The sequence below is a fragment of the Solanum pennellii genome, chromosome 12, assembly GCF_001406875.1.
Source record: "Solanum pennellii chromosome 12, SPENNV200".
NCBI lineage: Eukaryota > Viridiplantae > Streptophyta > Magnoliopsida > Solanales > Solanaceae > Solanum > Solanum pennellii.
In genome coordinates this window covers 46,149,944-46,162,135 of record NC_028648.1, presented here as the reverse complement: position 1 = coordinate 46,162,135, position 12,192 = coordinate 46,149,944, and the positions used below count along the sequence as shown (strand labels likewise).

Sequence of the window (12,192 nt, the reverse complement as noted above, 5' to 3'; positions counted from 1 at the left end):
CAAAAAAAAAATCAAAACATCCAGATCAACCAATGTTTCACCCCACCCGCACTTATACACAAGCATTGTCGCTCATGCAGTTAAATAAAATATTAGCTCAGTTCAAAGGGTAAGGTAAACAACTCCGTGATCAATCCTCAATGGCATCATTATCGGTAGCACCATCATTGACTTTTGTACGGTCCAACTCGTTATCAAAATCGTAGATTACATATGAAATGGTGCAAAAATTCTCCTCATCCGTCAGGACATCATCGTCAAACGGCTCTGTGAACTCCAAGCCAATTCCCAAAAACGCCTCAGCATGATCATTCAATGGATAGCGTCTGTTGATCTCCAAGATCTCGACCACATTAGATGGGCGACCACCAATACTATGTCGCAGCATCTCCAAGCCATACATCCGCGCCATGATCAACTCATCTCGTCAGTGACGCTTTGCAGTGGTTATGGTGGGGCCTAAGTCAGTGTCAAGCCCTTTGGTCCGTGTAATACCCAGAACTTCTAGGTAAAATGGGGCCATGTAGTCCAAGATCTCCTCTGGAACACCTGCAAGACGTCACATCTTTGTAATAAGTCGCCCAAATGAATATATGTGGCCCTTGTGTACCCCTTCCTTCTGCATCGTTCATTTAATAATAGCACCGATGCTAAGCTCCGTGTCTTTCATCAAAGCATACAACAAAAACACCCTCTTATGTGTAATATCCGTCTTGTGCAGGTTAGGAATCAAGCAGTTCATCACGATCTTCAACAACACCCTACTTTCTCTGAGCATTTGAGGATATGGAAGAGATTTGTGATATCTCTTGTTGCTATGTTTGGTCCACCGAGCCATGGACTGTTGGCCGCAAAGCAAGTGGCGGATGGCCAGTATGGAGGTATGATGTTCAGTCGGGTTAGAACCAATGATTTTGTATCCTCAGGCATGCCCAATATAGCATTTATGCTTGTCGGTGTGATTGGCACGTTCCTACCGCGGATAGTGACAAAGTGAGATCGTATGTCTGGAACCCCGTTTGCATAGAACTCCCGAATAATGCTCAACATTCACTCATCGATTTCAGCAAATAAGAACCCCATTCGAAGCCCTCTCATCCTCCGTATGATTTGTGGGGACTTACGAGCTAGGCTGTTACGATCGATGCACACATCAGAGAAGTAAGAAACCTTTGTGTGCTTCTTGTACCAATTCTTCACTTCCTTGTACACAAACGTTTGCCCATATTGTCTTGTCAGTCCTTGGGAGCCGAGTGATCTAGTGGGACATTCCTACTCCTTGACCTCTTCTTTTGGGTGGCCTAAGCAATAGCTTTTTTGGGTCGTTGTGAAGTAGACATAGTTACCTGCATAATTTCTTACGATTCAGCCCAAGGAGTGAATATTCATAAACAAGACATGGATGGTGTGCATACACCACCCCACACTTAGTTTATATTGCTACCAACTTAGGTACTCAGACTTCCCACAAGTTGTAGCATGGTGTAGTCAGACAATCGGGGAGTGCAACACTTGATTAGACTTCAAAACATTGAACACCCACACAATTAATTATCAAGTGTACATTCGAAAAACCCAATTATAACTGAACACCAAATATATCATTTGATTGTGTCCAATAGTCAAGAATTCAACAATAACACCCATTACAGACTCCTATTTCACATCACCCTAACAATGTAGCACAATAGTTCATGACTTCACACCCTCACTAACCCTAATCACCACATGTATTCCTCCCCACATAGCAAAATCCATGTTTTCTACTCATGAATTCAAAATACATGCACTTGCAAGCAATTTTAACTTAGAACTAACATCAGCCCATCTTCCAATCACCCACAATACCCTAACAATCAATACCCTTCATCCATACTTGAAACACCATGAAGATAGGAAGAGAACATACTTGGGTGAAGCTTCAAAGCAAAAAATAAATGAGTGACAAACCCTCCCTACCTGTGTGATACGTGAGGGACCAAGAAAATGGGGAAAATTTAGGTAGAAAAGAGAAGGTAGTTACGCTATAGAATATGAAAAAAATGGGAAAAATTGGGGAGAAAATTGAGGTTTAATCTAGGAAAGTGGGGGTTGGGTTGGTTATTTCATTTTAAATGGGTGGAACCCATTTTAATTTAATGAAATTTCTATAAATTATACATGCTCATGCGATGCGTGACCTACACGAGGTCTTCTGGTATTTTAATTCTAGTTAACCCAAATTATGAACTTGATCAGACGACACGGGGTTGTCACTCGATAGTTATTTCTTGTGACGTAAAAAACCATTTACCGTCTAACTCACATTTTGACTTTGGTCCGCAACGTGTGCGTGTTATGAGGCACTCTTCCTCAAATCTCTTTAGTGAGGTAGGATCTACAACCTTCTTCACAATGTGGGGCTAACACGAGGCTTACTGCCTCAAAGTTCTTCAGTGAGGTAGAATTTGTAACCTTCCTCGCGACCTACCTTTGATACGAATTTCCCTTGGCGTGTTTTTCTGCGTCCCTACATTAACAACTCATTAATTTACCCATGATGGGTTGCCCCCCATCCAGCACCTTAGTTAGGGTTATGGCATTACTCATATTTTTGTGTATATTTTTTTTTAAATTATTAAAACAAAGTCTCCTAAATTATTACAAAATGGTTCACAGTTTCCTCCTGTGTAGCGCCTAATTTAACGTCGTGACACAATCCATCTCATGCCTCACTCATCATGTAGTGTGAGTGCTTCTACCTTACGATCCATATCCTTGCCAAAATAATGTTTTACCCTTTTATCATTTACAAGGATTGTGGGACTGTATTCATTGTTTCTCAATTCAACCGCACCATATTGGGTCATTTCGACTAGTTCGAATGTACCACTCCATTTAGATTGGAGCTTTCCTTGGAACATCTTCAACCTAGAATTGAACAACAACACTAGTTGACCAGGATGGAAGGTCGGTAACACAATATGCTTGTCATGCCACCTTTTAGTCTTCTCTTTGTATACCTTTGCATTATCATAGACATGAATCCTTAACTCTTCTAGCTCATGCAACTGTGTAACCCTTTTTCTTCCAGCTAACTCGGCATCCAGATTCATCTTCTTTAATACCCAATATGCCTTATGTTTCAACTCTGTCGGTAGGTGACAAGTTTTTCAAAACACCATTTGATAAGGACAAGTACCTATCGATGTGTTATATGCAATCTGATACGCCCATAGGCGTCATCTAGCTTGTCAGCCCAGTCCTTTCTCTGGGCATTTACAGTCTTTTGAAGGATCTTCTTTACCTCCTTGTTTGATACCTCCACTTGACCACTAGTTTGGGGATCATAAGTCGTTGCAACTTTATCCCTCACCCCATACTTAGCAAACATATTATGAATAAAGTTATTGAGAAAATGCGTACCTCCATTGCTGATTATGGCCCTTGGCGTTCTAAATCTGGTGAAGATGTGTTTTCTGATGAACTTCACAACTACTTTGGAATCATTTGTTGGTAATGCAACATCTTCCACCCACTTGGACACGTAGTCCACCGCGACTAGAATATATTGATTACCGTGGGACGCTGGAAATGAGCCCATAAAATCTATTCTCCCACACGTCAAAGATTTCTACCTCCAGAATATTTTTCAATGGCACCTCATGTCTCCTTGAAACGGAGACCACCCTTTGACACTGATCACAGCCTTTCACAAATAAATCAACATCTTTTAAAAAAAAAAGGCCAAAAGAAACCATATTGCAATACCTTCTGTGCCGTTCTTTCACCCCTATGATTCCACCATAAGTGGATGTGTGGCAGCTCTCCAGCACTTGTGGTACCTCCTGCTCAGCTATGCACCTCCTCATCATTTGGACAGGACCCTACTTAAACAAATACAACTCATCCCATATATAAAAAAAAAAGCATCATACTTCATTCTCTGCTTCTGGTGTGTTGATGCCTCAGGTGGGAATAACCCACTCGCCAAAATGTTTACAATCTTTGCGTACTATGGTACCTATGCAATGTCTAGTGCCAAAATTTTTTCATCAGGGAATTCTTCATGAAATTGATGTGCATTCCCCACATGAGATGAGTCCTCTAATCTAGATAGATGATTGGCTATTTAGTTTTTTTGTTCCCTTCCTATCTTAGATCAAACTCTTGAAGTAGAATCATCCACCTGATCTGTGTAGGTTTTGCATCCTTCTTGTTAAAGAGATACTTGATAGTCGTATGATCAGTGTAACTATCACCTTTGTGCCCACTAGATATGACCTAAAATTTCCAAATGCATACACCAAAGACAACATCTCCTTCTCAATCACATTGTAGTTTGCTTGGGATGCATCTAGTGATTTACTCGCATAGTATATGGTGTGAAACATCTTGTTCTTTCCTTCCCCCAATACTGCTCCAACAGCTATATCACTAGTATCACACATCATCTCAAATGGAAGTTCCTAGTGGGGCAATAAGGATAGTAGCCTCAATTAGCTTATGCTTTAACATTTCGAATGCTTCCAAACACTTCTCATCAAACACAAATTTCATCTATTTCTCTAATAAACTACATATGGGTCTTCTAGTTTTTGAAAAGTCCTTGCTGAACCTCCTGTAGAAGCCAGTATGGCCAAGAAAACTTCATACTTCCTTCACAGATATTGGAGGTGGAAACTTCTCATTCACTTCTATTTTTTTCTTATCCACCTCCAGCCCACTCTAAGATTCCTTGTGTCCCAGCACAATTCCTTGTCTCACCAAAAAATGACACTTCTCCCAGTTTAGCACAAGATTGGTTTCCTCACACCTCGCAAGGACTCTATCAAGGTTAGTTAGACACAGTTCAAAAGACTCACCAAAGATCGAGAAGTCATCCATAAATACTTCCACAAAGTCTTCTACCATATCATGGAAAATTTCCTTCATGCATATCTAAAAAGTAGTTGGGGCATTATATAAACCAAATGGCATGAATTTGAACGCCTACGTGCCATATGGACATGTGAATGTGGTCTTCTCTTAATAATTGGGTGCAATGACAATCTGATTATAACCTGAATACGCATCTAGAAAACAGTAATACTCTTGGCCAGTCAACCTGTCCAACATCTGACAATGAAGGGTACCGGATAGCGGTCCTTTCTGGTAGCTTCATTGAGTTTCCTGTAATCCATGCATATCCTCAACCCAGTCACTGTTCTTGTGGAGATCAATTTATTCTTATCATTTGTCACCACTGTCATTCCACCCTTTTTGGGATATACTGCACTTGACTACCAATTTACTCTCAGATATGGGGATACTATCCCTGCATCTAACCACTTAATCATTTCTTTTCTAACCACATCCTTCATCAAAGGAGTGAGTCTCTGCTGATGTTGTGCATAAAACTCTCAAACTTACTTCTCAAATAAGAAGTAAACCGATCGTATCAAGTAAAGAACCCAACTAATGAGGTTGGGATCGTTCCCACGAGGAAAATAGTTCAGACTTAACTTTAATCTATTATTACTATTATTTAGTCAATTATCTCCTTAGAAAATAAAAGACAATAAAAGGGGGGGGGTTTATTTTTAAATGAATGAAAATAACTAACTAAATTAAAGTAAACAACTAACAGATTCAAATCTTGGAGTTTAATCAATTAATAAAAGTAACTAGGGTTTAAGTGTTCACCACAGGTTCTTAACTTGATAATTCTAACTATAACAATTCTTTCCTAGTATCTTGCATGCAAAGTGATAAGTTATGTATTTCTAATCCTTGGTCCGGCATCTAGAAAATCTCACTCCGCACCTTGGTCCGGCTACATGTGTTGCTATACTAACCCTTACATTTACCTTATATTTAGCATTGTATTCGATATTTGACTAAGTTATTACCTCGTAACAATCGACACTAGCCTAGAAGATAGAATACACTAAATCTATGTTAATATTTCTTTTCCTATTATCTACCTCCTTGGTCTGGCAAGTAGCATTAAGGCGAATTCTAACATTGGTCATCCGTTAAAAAGACTTCTAAACAAAAGAATTAACAATACATGCAAGACACTATTCTGGAATTGTTTTTTTAGTTAGATTTTACCTCATTGTTCACCCATGGTTCCCACAACCCTAGTTATGGAGTTTAGTTACCCATAGTCATAATCAAAATGTTTATATATTTAATATAAGAATTCATGCACTTACTTTGATGAGAAAGAATATGCAGAATTTCACTTGATTAATCAATAAAATCACCAACAATCAATTCCAAAAAAAGTGTAACAATCAAAAAGTCTAATATCAAAGAGTTTACTAACAAAGAGTCTAACACCAAAAAGTCTAACAACCAAATGTCTAACCCCAAAAACGAGGTTTTTCAAACTATTTATAAAAAAACAAAAACCTAATAAAAGAAGGACTCTAATTATTGAAAATCTGTCAAAACTCAGTTGGGTCGACGAACCTCGTGATGGACCATCGTGGTCACGACGGGCCGTCATGGCCTCACACGTCCCATACTTCACAAATTCTTCTACTTCTCTCTTCATTACCCTCAACTGCAGGTAAGACGGACCGTTCCAAGCACGACGGTTCGTCGAGGGTCTCCGTTCCATAACACTTAAACATTTGTGAAATTGGGTACTGGACTACTCTCTGATCATTGCGACGAACCAATAGAAGGGACCATCGTGGCTATGATGGTCCGTCATGAACATTCGTAATTCCACACTTGATCAGACTTCCCCATCTTCCTTCTGCAGCTTCACTATATTGCCACCTACGGACAATCGCAAACTTGACGAACCGTCATAAGCTCCGTAGGTGGTAAATTTTTTGCATTTCTTGCTCAAAAACTTCCAGGTTCATCTTTGGACAGATTTCCTGCAAATAGAGAGAAACTTACATAAAAATCAATACAAAAAGGCTTTTTAACACAAACTAAACTTAAGGAAAAAGCATTAAAAATACCGTGAAACCACGGTATATCAACACCCTCAACTTAAATTCGTTGTTTGTTCTTAAGCGACGCACTATGACTCACTACAAAATCATTGTACAATAGTATCCATATTTTAACTTTCGCAATCATTTGATTATTTATCCCGATCAATCTCATCATGTTTATGCATTTTATCACTATTAGGCTTGAATTATGTGGAATCAGACCATGACACATACTCACCACGCACTGACACCTATCCTCTTCAATTTCTCAGTGAGGTGCTAATATTTCTGGTATTGCAGTTTGTGTCCTCACTTCAAAACAAAATCCTCATTTTTCACACAATGATTTCAGTTTGAGTATAAGGATTACTTTTTAACACTCACTGTCAGAACAAATTCACAACTCATTCATACATACTGCCATAAGCTTGCCCTTATTTTCATTGCTTTAAGTTTGCCATACAATTCTTAGGATCACGATAGGACTTTCTTAGCTTGTAACATAGGCTTAGGGTTAGGTAAGGTATATTTAGGTATATTTTAGTGACTTTTTCCCTCCTTGACATATCGACTAAACATACCACTTTTTATCATTTTATTTTGCCCAATTTCTCATATTCTTTCACCTTGCTGTTTTCTCTTCCTTCTTCATTTGTTTAAGTGACTCTCTTCTTTTCTTGCTTGTATTTACTATATTTTTTTTATTTTTTTATTTCACTTTTCTTTCAACTGGTCCCTGACTCACTTTACTTTTGTTCTTTCTCTCTCTTTGTTCTTTCAACCCCACTTTACAGAGCATTCCTCATAATAGCCACCCTTAAATCATGGCTTTGCCATGAGTCAAAGTACACAATACCCAAAGTTGGGTCAGGGCCATAAAAAGGGTTGTTTACTGCATTAGCCACCCTCAACTTATGCTTTTGGCATAAGCTGAGGTGCACATGTCCAAGGAGGGACCATGGCCAACACATTATTCTCAGAAAAGATCAGTTGGGGTTAAAAAGAAAGGTCTAGTTTAATCTCAAGTCATTTGGATCAAAGAAGGGTTAATTTCATTTGTTTTTCTTTTATTTAGGCTAAAAATGGGCTATATTGAACAAGGTCCTGTGATCCTTTCCTAATTGTCTATTACAACTTACTTTTAGCAGGACTAACCAGGCAAGTTCTAGCTTAGTACAAATAGTGGACTATTCAAATCTTCCTCACAGTCACTTGATATCTCATTACTCTACCAGATTATCAAATACCTAGTTCGAATTTTAGACTTAGGGTCATGCAATGGTGTACCTCTATGTCATTCTTAGGGCCACACATTTATCAATTACTATGCCTAGTCATGCATCATTTTCATTTCATCAAGATATCATTTTAGCCATCATGCTTCAGAATTAAACTATGTACACAAGATATAGACATGCCGGTTCAACAATTAAAATAATCAATCTCTTGGGGAAAATAACAAAAGAAAGAAAACCCCAAAAGAGGATCGTGAATTGGGCTACTCAGACTTTACCCTAGCACTCACTTTCCATTTACCCCACCCCCAACAAAAAGATATGCAATTGTCCCCAATGCATAAAAAACTAAAATACGAGAGTGGTAGGTGAAGCAAACCTGGGGCGCAAAGGGCCGACGATCAGAAAGCTGGTGGGTCCGATTCCCCAGAACCCACTACCTCTGTAATCTGGACACCCTCAGTAGTGTCCTCATCAGCAAAAACACTATCAGTAGTGCCTCCCGCAGTCTCCACATCTCTGGTGCTAGATTCCTCAACAGATCACTCGACAGCCCTAATCCGACGCGCCTCCTCATCAGCAAGCGAGGCTCTCCTTGCAACCTCCATCTCACGGCTCTCCTTCTTCTATGATCTAGCCTCATCCTCCTCTTCACCCTTGCGCCTCTTTGCATGCTCTCGAGGGTGAGGTGGTGGAATCTCAGAAATGGCGAATAAGGCAGCCATTACTGTGTCCTTAGCAGGCTCTGCAAAAGGGGACTCAGACTCAGGCACACTAGCATCTAGGATCATATCAATATCCACTCGCGAATCTCAACCGCAGCCTGAAGGGTTGACACGTCCACCTGAGGGGCTAGCCGAGCTAGCATCCGCAACTCAAAAGCGTCCAAGCGCTGATGAACCTCAGCGATCTTCCGCTCTTTGTGTTGGACCATTTTACGCTTCAAGCGCTCCTACGCCTTAGCAATAGACCTCTGCATCCAAGGCTGGATGTGATGCAGAAGTGTGGCCATCTGAGCTTCTAGTTTTTGGACCCTAGCAAGCGGAACCAGAGCGGGGAACGGGGCTGCGCGAGAGGAGCTAGGGGCAGTGCTACTACCCGGGATAGACTCGACCAGGGTAGTGTCAGTGGTTTCAGAAGCAGCCTGCGTAGCCGATCGAGCATGTGCTACCGTATCAGCCAGATATTTACCAAATGCAGGCAACTCTTGAAGGGACCCTCTGCGTGGAGCCAACTCATTGGCCTCATCCCTGATAAGGCCGATATCAACAGTGCCCAACGGAGTCTTGAGCTGATCAATGTGCCAGATGGGCACACCTGCGGATCTGCATGAGGAAAATATCGTGCACGGAAACGGGTAAGTAGTTGTGACCTTGAAAGCCCTCTCGTGCATAAATGCCTGTAGAAGCCAAGCGAAGTCCACCTCAAACGGGGCTATCATCACCTCCATCAGAACTGCGCGATCCCATGTGACTATGTTATCAGTAGCCGTGGGGAAAGGAAGTGGCGGACAATCAACCATAAGAACTTAGCCGTGAAGGTCAAGTTAGCCTTCTTGATAGCTCCCTTCGGCTCCATTACCCAGTTGGCACCCTCTCCATCAATAGACAAGTGCAGAGCCATCCACCTCTTGGTGGTCTCTGTCAGCGATGGCTCACGCCAGAATTGGCCATCTTTTACAATTTGCCACCGATAGTCGAACTCGGCGGTGAGAGGGGTCCTGTTCGCATAAACATCCACGCCGTACAGATACCGGCGGATGGCGGGCAGGGAGATGTCAACCTGTATGCCGCGTACTCGAACGTGCTCAAGTGGGGCCTTTTTGGCGGGGGCAGCCCGCCTATGTATTTGTGATCGAAGAGTAGCCACGTAAGAGGCGTAAAACTCTCGGACCAACTCCTAACTATAGCGTCCTAAAGAACAAGTTGTCCACTCTAGCCGGTGTCATGTGAAGAGATTGTGGATCTCTGGCATGGTGGGGAGACTTCCCGTAAGGACCCGCCTTTCCAGTGTAAGGGTCCGTGTCATGACGCCTTTATCATATAGAAACTTGGCGTCGGAATACACTTGGTATTGCCCGTCGACACACCACCGGTTGGGCTGGTCAACAACCTGGGTGAGAGTACCAGTCAGTGAGCGTGGAGTTGAATCAGGACTGTCAGCCTCATCAGACGAGGCAGACTGTGCAGTTGTGGCGGGTGCAGGGACTTCTGCAGACCCGGAGGCTTCCTCCGACCACGAAACTCCTATGGAGTCAGACGCTCCTTCTTCATGTGTAGCTGACCAAGAAGGTGTGCCGGCCAGTATGCGCTCCTCATTAGACTGGGAGGCAGTGACTACGCCGGACGCCACCTTTTTAGCGTAGCTCTGGTTGCACGTGCATCTCGTGATGGAGTGGCAGTGCCTGGGGTCACGTACTCGGGATCATGTTCATCATCAGAGCCTATAACCAGTCGGGCAGATGGGGCGACAGACTTTGAAAGACCACGTGCGTAAACTCGATCTTGTTTTGGTGACATTAGAGATAGTACCTTTAAGGAATCAATATTAGTACTAGAAGGAGCAAACAAGACAAGCGAAAATGACACAAAACAAATATAAGAGCAAAGATGTAATGACATTCCTGCAGTAACAGTGAAACACGACGGACCAGGAGTCGATTCGTCGTGAGTACGACGGACTGTCATGGGGTCCGTCATTTCTTACTTTAAATTATGTTTATGTGGAGACCCCTAAAGGAAAGTCTCTGACAGTTATAACGGATAAGCAGGAAGGACCGTCCTGATAATGACGGTCCGTCGTAGATGTCCGTCAGAGGACACTTGGAAAAATATGGAGACCATTAGGACAAGGGTCTCTGACTGTCATGACGGTTGTGCAGGACGGACTGTCAAGAGTATGACGGTCCGTTGTAGATGTCCGTCATACGACACTTAGAAATAGCTGGAGACCCTTATGAATAGGGTCTCTGACAACCAAAATGGTTGTGCAGGACGGACCGTCGTGGGAACGACGGTCCGTCCCATATGTCCGTTGATGGACACTCAGAGAAAAAGAACAGTGGGGTGTTGGGGTGTTGGAACAGACCCTATGATGGTCCGTCGTGTGTACTACGGTCCGTCATCGGGGTCTCGTTCTCTCATTCAGTGACAGAACTGAGGATGCCACATTCATCCTCTGTGACTCACATGGAATACTTAGTGTTAACCTATATGTTCCTAACTCAAATACCTAGCAAACTAGCAATGCTAAAGCACCTATTTCTCGAGTTTTAACAAGGCAATTCGAGGATTCTCGACCTAGGTCAGACAAAATTGGAACAAAGAATGAAGACCCACCAAAGAGGAATAGGCTAATACTAATTAAAACAAAAATTCAATGTAAATGGGTAGAGATCGGAGACACATACCTGAGAAGAGGAGAAAAACAAGCAAGGGAGACACTTGGTTAGCACGAACAGAACCACAGCAACAGACTCCGACCAGTAGAAAGGAGATATCCGGAATTGGGGATTTAGGGAAGTGATCAGTTGAAATAGAGATAGGAAATTGGAAGTTGGAAAGGGAGGGAATAGGAGAAAGAGGGAAAGAAATCGTTCAAATGAAGGGGTGGGGGTTTTTAAATGTTGACAATTTTTAAAATACCCCAGTCGGGTCGGGTCGGGTATGCTGGTTAATGACGTAACGAGTCCCCGATGACGGTCCATTGAAGATGCAACGGTCTGTCATGGATTCCGTTGCGTGTGCCCTAATTTTGAAAGATAATGAAAGACATACCTGGCACAAATGTGTACATGTTAGGCACAAATGTGTACATGTTTGGCATTCGGACATATAAACATGCACAGGATCACTTTTTCATTATTTCATGTTAGGATAGTCAACATATTTTTATATTTACCTTTGCATTTTTCTTCACCTCGATGTATAGGTGATGAGTGACAAGTCATTCTTCAAGTCTTATTCTTTTATCTTTTATTTTCTGCTGCATTTATCAAACAATATAAAAATGATATGTTTTACTCTATTTTCTTTGAC

At 41.8% G+C, this 12,192-nt stretch overlaps 1 protein-coding gene across 1 annotated transcript; it reads right to left on the bottom strand.

Annotated features, from left to right (window-relative positions):
• Positions 1-427: 427 nt before the first annotated feature.
• LOC107006285 lies at positions 428-3,095 on the bottom strand. The gene is made up of 2 exons (XM_015204877.1): positions 2,870-3,095; positions 428-549 (listed from the first exon to the last, which is right to left on the bottom strand). The coding sequence occupies exons 1-2, from the start codon at positions 3,093-3,095 to the stop codon at positions 428-430; spliced, it is 348 nt and encodes a 115-aa protein (XP_015060363.1).
• Between the last annotated feature and the right edge of the window lie 9,097 nt (positions 3,096-12,192).

What these genes read in the sequence shown, in the direction of transcription:
- LOC107006285 (XM_015204877.1), bottom strand. Translation starts at nt 3,095, where the DNA reads ATGAATCTGGATGCCGAGTTAGCTGGAAGAAAAAGGGTTACACAGTTG. An exon ending in GCTCCAATCTAAATGGAGTG is followed by an intron (nt 550 to 2,869) that starts GTACATTCGAAC and finishes GACGTCTTGCAG; the next exon opens with GTGTTCCAGAGGAGATCTTG.